The sequence below is a fragment of the Rhinatrema bivittatum genome, chromosome 4 (genome assembly GCF_901001135.1).
Source record: "Rhinatrema bivittatum chromosome 4, aRhiBiv1.1, whole genome shotgun sequence".
Lineage (NCBI taxonomy): Eukaryota > Metazoa > Chordata > Amphibia > Gymnophiona > Rhinatrematidae > Rhinatrema > Rhinatrema bivittatum.
The window spans coordinates 345,295,164-345,308,801 of NC_042618.1; the positions used below are offsets into that span (position 1 = coordinate 345,295,164).

The 13,638-nt window shown below is 48.8% G+C and overlaps 1 protein-coding gene across 1 annotated transcript in view; it reads left to right on the forward strand.

Annotated features, from left to right (window-relative positions):
- LOC115090937 (MYCBP-associated protein-like) overlaps window positions 1-13,638 on the forward strand; it is a 140,822-nt gene that overhangs the window by 74,479 nt on the left and 52,705 nt on the right. The window contains exon 7 of the mRNA XM_029600628.1: window positions 13,307-13,457. Within this exon, the coding sequence (XP_029456488.1) occupies window positions 13,307-13,457 (151 nt within the window). The remainder of the gene's footprint in view (window positions 1-13,306; window positions 13,458-13,638) is intronic.

Sequence of the window (13,638 nt, forward strand, 5' to 3'; positions counted from 1 at the left end):
GTGTTACGCCCGTCGGTCACAGACGGCTTTGACCACTAATGCTCACTTCTTTCTATGCTGCATTATCATCCTTTGGCAGAATGGCAGCCTCCGCCAACGACCAGCCTGGTGTTCCTGGGAAGGCGTGGGCGCTGCCGACCGCCATCTTGTTCCAGGAATTACTTAGGCACGCGTGCGCATGGGCCACCTTTGTACACGTCATGGCGGAAACCTCGGGGGCGTCTCCTCCGGATGACATCATCCATCCATTGTACATAAGCTGGCTGGCCCTTCACTTAGACAAGTTAGCAAGGAGCTCCCTCTTGCTGAATTCCGTTCCTTGGACTTCCGGTTCCAGTTTCTACATTTGGCGTGAGACTCTCTGGGTACCTGCTCCTCGGGGGTCCTTCTTCGTCTCTAGGTTATCCGCTCCTCGGAAGACCTTCTGCCTTAGACTGTTATCGCTCCCGCTCCCTGGGCTCTTTCCTGTAACTACATCCTGTGAGTACCTATTTCTACTGACTTCAACTACCTCAGGCCACTACTGCTTCATCCCAAAAGGAACCACTCTGGTATACCCTGCCTGTAGGTCATTACAGCACCACCGCTACAGGAACCTCTTTGGGGTTCCTGCACCTCGGACAACTTCTCATTTCCATCACTGAGACACATCTCTGGCGTACCCCGCTCCGCGGGCCACTACTGGATCTACACATCTGAGGTATTCCTCTCTACTGCAAGACTTCCTGGCGTACTCTGTTCCGAGGGCCATTACCGGATCGTCACATCTGAGGTATCACCCTTGGGTATACCCCTCTGCTCAAAACTTTACTGCATCTCCCGCTCCATGGGTTGTGCCTTTGTCTTCTATCAATAATACTACTCTATTCCACAGCTGTGTCTGATGTCGCTGAGACCGCGCCTATCGACAGTGAGGCTCACAGGGCTCCTCCCTGTGGGCGGAGACACCTCTCACCTCGGCCCAGGGGATCACATTTTACAAAATATAACACCCTGTAGTAAAGAAACTTGACCTAAGTACAGAATTCAAAAATCCATAGCATTGGAATAGTACAATTACCCCATCAATCAGTAGTGGTAGAATCAAATCTTAAAAGAGCAAAGAAAACAAGAATATATTCAAATGCACTACCAGGGAAAGATCCCAGGCTATTGAACAATGTTGGCAGGAAAATGTTTCAAAGCTCCAAACTTAATGCACTGATTTACTGCTCATCAGTTCTTCATGGTCCAATACTTTCATGACTATTCAAAAACTGAAGCCTTTTTTTCGTGTCAGTGAAAGCAGAATCACTTACCCTCAACCACTATTGGATGCTGAAGAGTGTATACACCATCTTCTTTGATCCGTTTATAAGATGTTGGATACCACCTCATGCTCCTTGTCAAAATCCATTGCAGCTCACCGCATGGCCTGGTTGAAAACCGACACCCTATGTGAGAAGGACGACCAAAAATTGGTGGATGTGCCCTGCCTTGGTGATAACCTCTTTGGAGAAAAACTTAGAGAAACAATGGTTTTAAACAGAGCAACGGCACATGAATATGCAGTCCTTTTCCATAGGACCAGAACAGCAGTCTTCTGCAAAGCATCCAATCTACACTTTTAAAAGATCCTATTTCCAGGGGGGGGCGCTGTGCAGCGCGAGACAAAGATGGACGCGTGAGAGCAGAGCTCTTGATTCCGGACTCTGCATTTCCCGCCCCTGATAGCAAAAAGTCATAGCGAGACCAATATTTATTTTGCTAAAACTCCCGAATCACTTGCGATGACTACAAAACAGAAAACGGCGGATTTAAAGCATTTCGGATTCCAGAAACAGATCCCGGAGGCACCATCAGAGGAAGCATCAGATCTCGGGCTGGAGACGCATACAAAAGATCTCCCCAGCAGAGATGAAATGTGCGGCTGGTTCCAGGAGCTCCGAACGGACCTTAAACAACATAAAGCGGAGCTACTAGCCTCTATAGTTGATATTAGAGAAGATCTTGCGGCCTTGGGGAACTGAATAGATGACCTTGAAAATCAGGTTGATGGGCATGTGGTGAATATGGCGACAATCACCTCCCAATACCAGCAGCTACAACAAGAAAACAATGCTATTATAGAAAAACTTGAGGATCTCGAGAATCGCTCATGGCGATGTAACTTAAGGATCCGAGAGGTCCCCGAGACAGATACTTACAAAAATTCAGCTGATGTGGCAAGGAGGAGCCCTGTGGGGACTCTCCATGACAGGCGGGGTCTCAGCAGTGATGGACACAGGAGTCAGAGAATATTTATTATACAGCAAAGAGAAACCCAAGGAGCGGGTTTGTAAACTCAGTCCTGGAGTAGGAAGACCTGGGATGGATTCTCCGGTAGTGGTCTGCAGAGCGGGGTAACTCGGGGAATACTTGCTTCTTGGTAGGTCTTGCGCGTGGTAGTTCCTGTAGTGGTCTGTAGCGCTGGGTAGGCCGAAGATAGATGTTGGCGACTGGCACAAGACAGCATGGATCTGGTAGTGGTCCACAGAGTGGGGTAACCTGGAGAATACTTGCTTCTTGATAGGCCTTGTGCGTGGTAGCTCCGGTAGTGGTCCGCAGCGCGGGTTAAGCTGGAGACAGATGTTGGCAACTGGCACAAGACAGCGTGGATCCGGTAGTGGTCTGCAGAGCGGGGTAACCCGGAGAATACTTGCTTCTTGATAGGTCTTGTGCGTGGTAGCTCCGGTAGTGGTCTGCAGCGCGGGGTAAGCCGGAGATAGATGTTGGCAACTGGCACAAGACAGCTTGGATCCGGTAGTGGTCCGCAGAGCGGGGTAACTCGAGGATCCACACAGCAAGATGGAAGCAGTAATGTAGGGCAGGTCTTGTACTCACTCCGTGGTATTGCAGTAGAGAATTCGTAGTAGAAGCAGCAGAGACCCGAAGCAGGAACAGTGAAGTGTTGTCCGAGGAAGCTGTGAAGGAGAGACAGGCAGATAAGGGTCTCCGAGGAGCGGATAGCCCTGAGTGCAGCAAGGCCCCCGAGGAGCGGGTACCTGAGACACTCAATCTGGAACGCAGGAACAGCGAGGCGAAGAGTCTCAGAGGAAAGAAATTGAGCAAGATGGAATCCTTGCTAACTCGTAGGTAGGAAAGTCCGGTAGGCTTAAATACATCTAGGTAGTGACGTCATGCAGAGGGGACGCCCCCGAGGTTCCCTCCATGATGTGCATAAGAAGGAGGCAGGCGCGCGTGTGCCCTAGGTCACACCAGACTCAAGATGGTGACCGGGATCGCCCATGCTGTCCCGGGAACGCCAGTGAGGTCGGCGTGCAGAAGCAGAGGCGGCCATCTTAGCCAGAATTGGAGCTACTGGGCAAAATGAGGTGAGCAGCAAAGGTTGTAGCCGTCTGCGACCAACGGGCACAACATTAGCATCTTTAACTTTGCGAAAACGCTTTGAACTTCGAGAGGCCACTAGAGCCCTGCGAGGAGCCAAAATAAGATATCACTGTACATTTCCATTTGGACTTTATTTCTCTATTCAAGGTGTTTCATCTTTTATACGGGAGCTGAGGCCTTCTTTTTTTGTCAAAATACTTTTTATTAACATGGAAATGTCAGACAAAAATGCTAAACATTCAGCCGAAGGCACAGAGTACATTGTTGAATCTTTACAACCATAGTAACATGTCCAAGGATAGATCCCACAATACCGCCAATCCCTGATTTTCCATTTCCCACCAATAAACCCACCACCACCCCAGTAACATCACAAGCACACCACAGTCAACCCTCATTCACACCTTAACCCCCCCACGTCCCCCCCTCTTTGGAGGACCATTGCAGTGTGTACCCATTAATTCGCAGTCCATCCTGAAGAGCCTTAGGGAAGGCATTGAAACAAATATCCCAGCAGGTACAGTAGATTTTATCAGGCTGTCTCTTGCCAGCTAAAAAATCCAGTCTTTCCAATTGTGCAAGGGAAGCCATTCTGCCAAACCATGCATCGACCGTGGGTATTGCCAACGGCTCTGTCCAAACGGCCAGGATAGTCCGACAAGCCATCATGATAGCCACACACTCAAATTTGGCCTTGGATCGGCTGCCAGGTAGAAGTCTAGGCGATGCGAAAGTTAATAACATACGTCCTGCTGTGTTGAGGGAAACTCCAATACAAGCCCCCACCACTGCTAGAACTGCCTGCCAAAAGAACTGGAGCAGCGGACATTCGACCAGCCGGTGGAGCAGTGTACCATCCGCAGCACCACACTTTGGGGTAGATTTTCAAATAGCGCGCATAGGCGTACTTTTGTTGGCGCTCCAGGCGCCAACAAAAGTACGCTGGATTTTAGTAGATACACGCGGAGCCGCACGTATCCGCTAAAATCCGGGATCGGCGCGCGCAAGGCTATCGATTTTGTATAGACGATGCGCGCCGAGCCGCGCAGCCTACCCCCGTTCCCTCCGAGGCCGCTCCGAAATCGGAGCGGCCTTGGAGGGAATCCTCTAACGCCCTCCCCTCACCTTCCCCTCCCTTCCTCTACCTAACCCACCCGCCCGGCCCTGTCTACACCCCCCTCTTACCTTTCTCCGGGGATTTACGCCTCCCGGAGGGAGAAGTAAATCCCCGCGCGCCAGCGGGCCTGTTGCGCGCCGGGACGCGACCTGGGGGCGGGTACGGAGGGCGCGGCCATGGGCCGCGCCCTCCGTACCCGCCCCGGGCCGTAGCCACGCCCCCGGACCGCCCCGGGCCGTAGCCACGCCCCCGTACCCGCCCCCAAAACGCTGCCGACACGGCCCCTAAACACCGCGACGACCGGGCCCGCCCCCCACACGCCCCCCTCGGAGAACCCCGGGACTTACGCGAGTCCCGGGGCTCTGCGCGTGCCGGTAGGCCTATGTAAAATAGGCTCACCGGCGCGCAGGGCCCTGCTCGCCTAAATCCGCCCGGTTTTGGGCGGATTTAGGGAGCAGGGCTCTGAAAATCCGCCCCTTTGTGCATGAAGGTGACGTAGCCAGCCGCATTTTAAACCTGCGGACATCATCGTAATAGAAGCAATGCAGAATTTTAAATTGTATTTCCCGGAGGCCTAAATCAGGCAGCAATGTGTAGAGATCTTTAAACCAGGCAGTTATCTGCTGCTCAGTAACGGGGGAAGCCAAAACTGTGGATCACCGGGTAGCCAGTCGGGTTGCAGGGTCAGTAGTGCAAAACAGCTGGCCCAATATTTTTCAGCCTGTAATAGTGTTTGCCAAGCAGGCGGTGTCAAAGATGGCATTGGTGAATTTTATCTCAGCCTCCAACGTATTAAGTGTCCAGGCAAAAAATGTAAGCAGTGATGGGCTTGAAGGAAAGCATAACATTGTTTCGTTGTTAATTGAAAGGTTCGTGCCAGCGTATCAAAGTCCAGCAGTATTCTGGACTCAGGATCGTACAAATGAAAAGCAAACATTACCCCTTTCTCTGCCCAAGATTGAAACACCGTGCTGCTATCATGGCCCGGTAGAAGGGAGCTGAGGCCTTCTAAGAAGATAGCTCGTAAACAACCCAAATCCCATAGGAGTTCAGAAGACAGAGTTTTAAATTCGATTATGTAGTCCGGGAGTAGCTTAGTCCCTTGTTGGAGGTGTAGGAGTGCTGAATCAGCTACAGACTGGCGTGCGGGGTAATCAAATACAGATTTGAAGAGAGTCAGAAAACCAGGCAAATCATTCAGGACTGGATCATTGTGTTCCCATAATGGTGAAGCCCAAGCCAGGGCTTTTCCATCCAACAAGGACAAGATATACGTCATCTTGGTAATTGCTGTAGGGATGTACAGCAGTTGTAAGGAGAAGTGCATACAGCACTAATTTAGAAAGCCCCTACACAACAGGGAGTCTCCTGAGAAACAAGTAGGAGAAGGCAAAGGAACTGTAGTATGCCCGGTAACCATTGGTGGTGATGCATTCTGGTCAGGAATAGGAGAAGCATTCAGTCTGGTGATCAGCTGATTAAAGGCGGTAGTCTACGACTCCAAAGTTCTCTGTTGCTCCGAAATCCATTGGGCCAGGCTAGGAATGGCCTAAGGCTGAGAGCTGAGCCGGGTCTATGGTTAGCAATCTGTTATGTTTGAACATGGTTTGTGGGCCCTTGGGTTGAGGAGAGAGCTGACTCCTCCCACAGGGAGGAGGCCTGTGGGGTCTCAGCAGTGATGGACACAGGAGTCAGAGAATATTTATTATACAGCAAAGGGAAAACCGAGGAGGGGGTTTGTAAACTCAGTCCTGGAGTAGGAAGACCTGGGATGGATTCTCCGGTAGTGGTCTGCAGAGCGGGGTTACCTGGGGAATACTTGCTTTTTGTAGGCCTTGCGCGTGGTAGCTCCGGTAGTGGTCTGCAACGCGCGGGGTAGGCCGGAGATAGATGTTGGCAACTGGCACAAGACAGTTCCTTCGAGCCCGTAAATGCTCTATCTCAGACAGTCTACATAGAGATGTGAATCGGAACCAGAATCGGTTCGGATTCCGGTTCCGATTCACATCGTGTTTTTTTTTCGTCCGGCCCGATCGCGGTTTTGTTTATCGGCTGCGCCCGAGCTGATAAACAAAAAACCCACCCCGACCCTTTAAAACTAATCCCTTAGCTTCCCCCACCCTCCCGACTCCCCCAAAAACATTTTACAGGTACCTGGTGGTCCAGTGGGGGTCCCGGGAGCGATCTCCCGCTCTCGGGCCGTCGGCTGCCACTAATAAAAATGGTGCCAATGGCCTTTGCCCTTACCATGTGACAGGGTATCCGTGCCATTGACCGGCCCCTGTCACATGGAGGGAACACTGGATGGCAAGTCTCAGAGAAAGAGGAGTAGCTGTCTACATAATACTTCCGTGAGCGGAGTCAGTAATCTGTAGTGGTTGGCTCCCACAAAGTGACAATAGTGAAAGGAATGACCACTTGGAGGAAATGATGAATCCCTGGGCCGATGGCAGATGACTGCGCCCCCAGGAGGAGATCCTGAGAGGAACCACCGGCTAGGCTAGAATATGAGATAAACACAATGGGCTAGATTTTAAAAGCCCTGCGTGCGTAAATCCTGCTGGATTTACGAGCGCAGGGCACTTGCGCGCCGGCGCACCTATTTTGCATAGGCCGCCGGCACGCGCAAAGCTCCGGGATGCGCGTAAGTCCTTGGGCTTCGTAAAAGGGGCGGGAGGGGCGTGTCCGGGGTCAGGGGCGGTCCAGGGCGGGTCCAGGGGCGTGGTGACGGTTCAGAGGCAGGATGGGAGGGCGGTCCCGAGTCCCCCGGCACGGCGGCCTGTGCCAGGGGATGCCGAGGCGGCACGCACAAGTAACGCCTGCTTCAAGCAGGCGTAACTTGCCCAACAAAGGTAGGGGGGGATTTCGGTAGGGCTGAGGAGTGGGGTAGATAGGGGAAGGGAGGGGAAGGTGGGGGACGAGGAAAGAAAGTTCCCTCCGAGGCCACTGCGATTTCGCAGTGGCCTCGGAGGGAACGGAGGCAAGTTGCGCAGCTCGGCGCGTGCAAGCTGCCGATTTTGCGCAGCCTTGCACAGACTTGCGTGCGCCGACCCCGGATTTTATAAGATACGCACGGCCTCGCGCGTATCTTATAAAATCCGGTGTACTTTTGTTTGCGCGCGCGTATATTTTTTTTTTCCTTTTATTTTTATAATAGTGACAATTTTAACAAACTGTGTCAACTGTACAATACCAATGGTCACATTTTCTGGTTTCCACTTTCATACATACGTTCCAGAAAACAAAACTTTTTCCACATATGCCATTGTCCAGCCATACTCTTTTAAGCCGGAGAAACAGTGAAGAATAAATTCCAGAACAAAACTTACAACTAAGCAGTACCCCCTTCCCCCCCCCCCCCCCTCCCCCAGGACATCGGTCTTAATGAACAAAGAAAGCCAAGCAATCGAGGACTGTAACAGTAAAAGATAGTTATAGATATACTCCTTCACTGTTTAACATATGGGTAAATCATTAAGAAGTAAACTGCGTACAGAAGGAGAGACAGAGTTAAGGTACGTCTCCCATCGATTCACAAAGTGTATACAGGGGTGAAACCATTCCACTTTAGCAATATACTTATCCAGTAGACAGGTCTGGTGAATGATATTACTTAGTTGCGTTAGAGTAGGAGGATCAGTGGCTAACCACTTTTGCAAAATACATTTCTTGGCTAACAAGATCACTAGGCGAAACCACCACCTCATAGTTGTTTTAGCAAAAAATATGCCTCGACTGTCATTCCAAAGAAAGACATTAACATAAAATGCAAAGTGTATGGCGCATTTCCGTTGAAGATAATTGCGCGTATATTTTTAAGATCTATCTCAATAGTTCTTTATTAGACTGGAAGCTGGACCACCAGAGGTGGCAGTAGTGAGTTGCTGTGTCCGGCAAGGATGAAGTCCTTCTGATACTGGAATATAATCTCTGGGTCGCTGAGCTGTAGAGAGAGACTAGAAGTAGTGAGTAGACAGGGTATACTGGATACGAGATGGTACACTCACAATAGTAGATGCCTGCAATGGTCTCTATGCCACAGAGAGTCTTCAGTATGTTCAGGAACAGGAGCCGTAGGCAAGCACTGGTTCCCACAAACAGTCTGTAATAAGAACTCACAATTGCTGTATGTGAAATGGCTTCTAGAGTAGAAGAGAGTCTGTATAAGATTCTAGGAACATGGGCCCTCGTGGAGCGAGTACCGGTTCCTATCTGTAATCTTGCCAATGTAACTCTTGATCTCTGTACCTGCGATAACGTCTTGGACCGAAGGGAGTCTTCAGAGCAATAGGAATGTAGGCCCTCATGGAGCGAGTACCGATTCTTATGTAATAGAACTCACTGTGTTCACGTCAGCGATCGCTTCCAGGAATGAGGAGTCTTCCGAGTGTTCTGGCAATCTGAAATCAAGAAGAGAGAGTGGAGCCCCCATGGAGCGGGTACTCCTGGTAAGTTTGAAAAGACCGAGCAGTGGGGACGGGTTCCCCGGCTGACTCGGATCGTTGTTGCAAGTATCGTGGACTGCCGAAGCAAGTCCCGTTGGTTCCATGCTAACTCGTTAGAGGTTAGCAAACAAAGACCTTTTAAAGTGCAAATGGATGACGTCACTACGGGGGGACGCCCCCGAGGTTCGCTCCCTTGCTGGTACAATGTCTGGAGCGTGCGCGCCCCTACGACATCGGGAACATGGCGGATCCGTAGCGTCAGGCCAGCCCGGGGGAACCGGGACCAAGAGGCGGAGAGAAGCCGCGGCAGCACTGTCCGTCAGAGCCGAGGGGAGTCACATCCCAGGTAGAGAGGGTGGAGCGAGGGGCGAGAAGAGGCACGAACGCAACACAGGCTTGCAAATATCAAACTATACCTCAAGCAACCTACCTTCCTGGAATCTCCAACACATTGGCCTTTCACCTCAGCAGAATCTTTCATCCACATGAATGGTCCTTTTAGCAGTCAAAAGACTACAGACTGTTCAGCCTCTGGGGATTTCCAGCAATCAACCTGTTTGCATCAGAACAAAACAGAAAACTAGAAAAATATTTGCTCCATTCTTCCCAGCAAACTCATATCTGCTCAGGATGCTTTTCAGCTCAACTGGAATGCAGATCTCATGTACACTTTTCCACTGATTCCACTAATAGCCAGAATGGTGCAAAAAAGTACTGAAGGACTAGGCCTGTTCTAATCCTCATAGCTCCAATGTGGCCCAGAAAATTCTGATCCATGTATTGTATCTAATACAGTGCTCCAGTCATCCTCCGATATCTCTCAGATCAGATCCATACTTAATTAACTCATGTAGAGGGACATCTTGTTTCATCTGAACCTTCCCTCCCTCATCTTGATGGCTTGGATGTTGAATGCTCAATGATAAAGGCTTTGTTCTTACCCAAAGCAGTGGAGGGCATATTAGTGTCCACCAGAAAATCTTGAACTAGAAGATCTTATAGTTTCAAATGGAAAAGGTTCTGTACATGATGTCAACACAATAAGTTGGATCCGTGAACCAAAAGAGTTACTGAATAATCTGCTTTCACTATCTGATTCAGGCCTTGCCACCTCATCAGTAAGAGTCATCTCAGAGTTATAGCAGTTTATCATGTTCAAACCGAGGGTAAGCCTAACTCCATCCATTAGTGTCCAAATTCATGAAAGGTTTGTGGCATACTAAACCATCAATTGTAAAGCCTCCCGTTCCTTGGGATCTAAATGTCGTCCTGGCACAACTGAAAAAACTGCCCTTTGATCCATTAGAGACGGCCATGCTCAAGTTTCTAACATGGAAGTTTCTAACATGGAAAATAATATTTCTGGTCACAATAACCTCAGTCAAAAAAGTCAGTGAACTTCAGGTTTTAGCTCATTATCTTCCTTATATACAATTCTTTCACAATAGGATGGTGCTCCGACCCATCCGAAGTTTCTATCAAAGATCGTGCCAGCTTTCCACATTAATCAAGCTATTGTACTATCTGGGATCAATATATAAAACTGGCCAGTTAAGTAACTTAGCCAGTTAGAACTTATCTGGCTAAGTTACGATGTATTTTCAGCAACATGACTATGCCGCTGATTGTACAAGTATAACTGAGTGCTTAACTGGATAAGTCTAACTGGGTCAGTTTAGTCCTGCTCTAGGGCACGTCTAGCTTAACTGTACAACTTTTGCAGCTAAGCCTGAATATTGGCAGTTAGCTGCATAAGTTGTACTGCTAACTCACTCTGCCCTTATCCGTCCACTGCCTGCCCATATCTTATGTGACTAACTTTTTAGCCATATAAGGGACTTATATGGGTAAGTGGTGGCCATTGAACATGGGCACATATTCAGCAGCCGCTACTTAGCTGCATAAGTCCTGCTTATCCGGTTAATTAGTACTGAGCATGCTTTGAATATTGATCTCCTTATGTTCTTCCTGAAACCTCATGCACATGAAGGCAAGGAAGCCCTTCATACTTTAGAATGTAAACAGGCCTTGGCTTAACTAAAAGAACTCAGCTTCATCGTCAGGCTTCTAATTATTTGTCTCTTACAATTTCAATAGATTGGGCAGAGCAATAGCCAAACATACATTGTTCAACTGGCTAGCAGACTACATTCCATACTTCTATAGACTAGCAGGCCTTCAAATTACAGACACCATCAAGGCTTATCAAGTTAAAGCCATGGCTGCATCAGTGGCTCATCTGTGAGCCGTACCTCTCGAAGACATCTGTAAAGCTGCACCGTGGTTGTCAATACACACTTTTACGTCCCACTTCTGTCTGGACAATCCCTCAAAGAGTGACAGTAAATTCAGACAATCAGTTTTTCATAGCCTGTTCACACAGTAGTCTATTCTCCAGAATGGGGTGTGGATTGCTTATTCAGTAAAAGATATGCTGCACCCCTCAGCTTGGGACTCTCCACATGTCATGGCTAATTCAGCCCTGCTTATCAACAGACAAAGCAAGTTTTCTTACTGTAAATGGTGTTTTCCATAGATAAGAGGATGAATTAGCCAAATTAAATACCCACCCGTCTCCCTGAAGAGTCCACTACCTAGGAAGACTTAGCTCTAAAATCGACTGATGGGTCTCACAAAGCAATGTCTGAGTGGGAATTCCCACACATGGTCTGTTCAGTGCCGCTGGATGACATTATCTATGTGTTATGGCTAATTCATTCTTGTATCTATGGAAAATACTGTTTATGATAAGCAAACTTGCTTTATCGTTTTTAGTTTAATGTCACTTACCATTGCATCAAATGATTGGATCATATTAGTAGTAAATCAGTAATCCTTTTTTATTTTTTGGCTCATCCGTTTCTTCCTGCTCCTTTGGGCTTCTGGCTCAAGTGAAGCCAAGGCCGAGATCTGTTGTTATGAGCCTTCATTTGCAACTACCTGGGGAATTGTTCTGTTTTATATATCCTGGTATCACCAAGGCAGCACCAGCCCAGGTGGAGCCAGGGAGTGCAAGACCTGGCCCTGGAGTCAAACCCAAATCTCTCTGCATGGTAGAATGCAGCACTACCACTAAGATACTGGATCAGCCATGAATCAGTAATTCTACCATCAATTTTACATGGATCCGGTCATGCTGCTTGTTATTGTATAATGCTGCCATAGCATGATTCATGTTTTACACATTTATAAGAACATAAGAACATAAGAAAATGCCATACTGGGTCAGACCAAGGGTCCATCAAGCCCAGCATCCTGTTTCCAACAGTGGCCAATCCAGGCCATAAGAACCTGGCAAGTACCCAAAAACTAAGTCTATTCCATGTTACCATTGCTAATGGCAGGGGCTATTCTCTAAGTGAACTTAATAGCAGGTAATGGACTTCTCCTCCAAGAACTTATCCAATCCTTTTTTAAACACAGCTACACTGAGGGGCGGATTTTAAAAGCCCTGCTCGCGTAAATCCGCCCGGATTTACACGAGCAGGGCCTTGCGCGCCGGCGCGCCTATTTTCCATAGGCCTGCCGGCGCGCGCAGAGCCCCGGGACTCGCGTAAGTCCCGGGGTTTTTTGTCGGGGGCGGGGCCGATTGACGCGGCGTTTCGGGGGTGGGCCCGGGGGCGTGGTTTCGGCCCGGGGCGGTCTGGGGGCATGGCTGTGCCCTCTGGAACCGCCCCCGGGTCACGTCTCGGCGTGCCAGCGTCTCGCTGGCGCACGTGGATTTACGTCTGCCTCCGGGAGGCATAAATCCGTGGACTAACTTCATGCACCTCTTAAACTGTTTCTTGCTGGAGTTTGTGCAGTTAAGCTTATCAACCAAACTATTTTATTGTCTTTATTGTATTTGTACTGTCATTAGATCTGTATGGATGACTGGATGCTCAATACAATGGCCAGATGAATATCTGGTCAGTGGATGGCAGAACTATTGACAGAATGGCTTACATGGATGCAGAATGACTGGGTGGCTAGATGAGTGGCTGTATGAATATTTGATGTACTGGTGCAAATTCTCCGGATGAAAGTACCCGCAGACTTTTCATCTGCCTCCCACCCCCACCCATTATTATTGAAACTTGCCTCGAAAGTGTTGGAATGTGGAATGATGTTGAATTGTGGGGTTGGATATATGTCTGGTGGGAATGTCAATGGTTGGTTGGGTAGTTAGATGGGTACCTAGTAGAATGCCTGGATGTTAGCATACAAATGCATAAATGTGGTAATTTGGTTAATTGGTTTAGATGACTGCCTTGTAGAAATATTTGGACAGTGTGTGGCATTGATTTCCAGTCAAATATGCCTGGTTAATTGGTTGGCCAGATTCCTTAGTGATCCGTCATTCTGCATGATACCTGAATTTGAAATCTCTCCTTAGGGCTATCGTGTTGGAAGTGAATTCTGGAACCAAACAGAGCCCATTGGGAATGAAATGAGTGGTTTGATGATGACATTAACTCAGCGTGAGCGTGGATACCCGGCACCATTCACTCATGTGGGAAGACCCCCAAACATTATAAAGGAAACAGGTGAGTGAGTGCCATGAGGGGCAAAGCTTGGATTAGAATAGTGGGGGATAATAAAGTCTGGATGATAGACAGTGAGGTGTACAGTGGGTAACAGTCAAGGGAGAATGGACAGGCAGGTATGCAGTGTAGAGTGCATATAGCAGGTATGAAGTGGTAGGTAACAGACTATGAAGAGTGATAA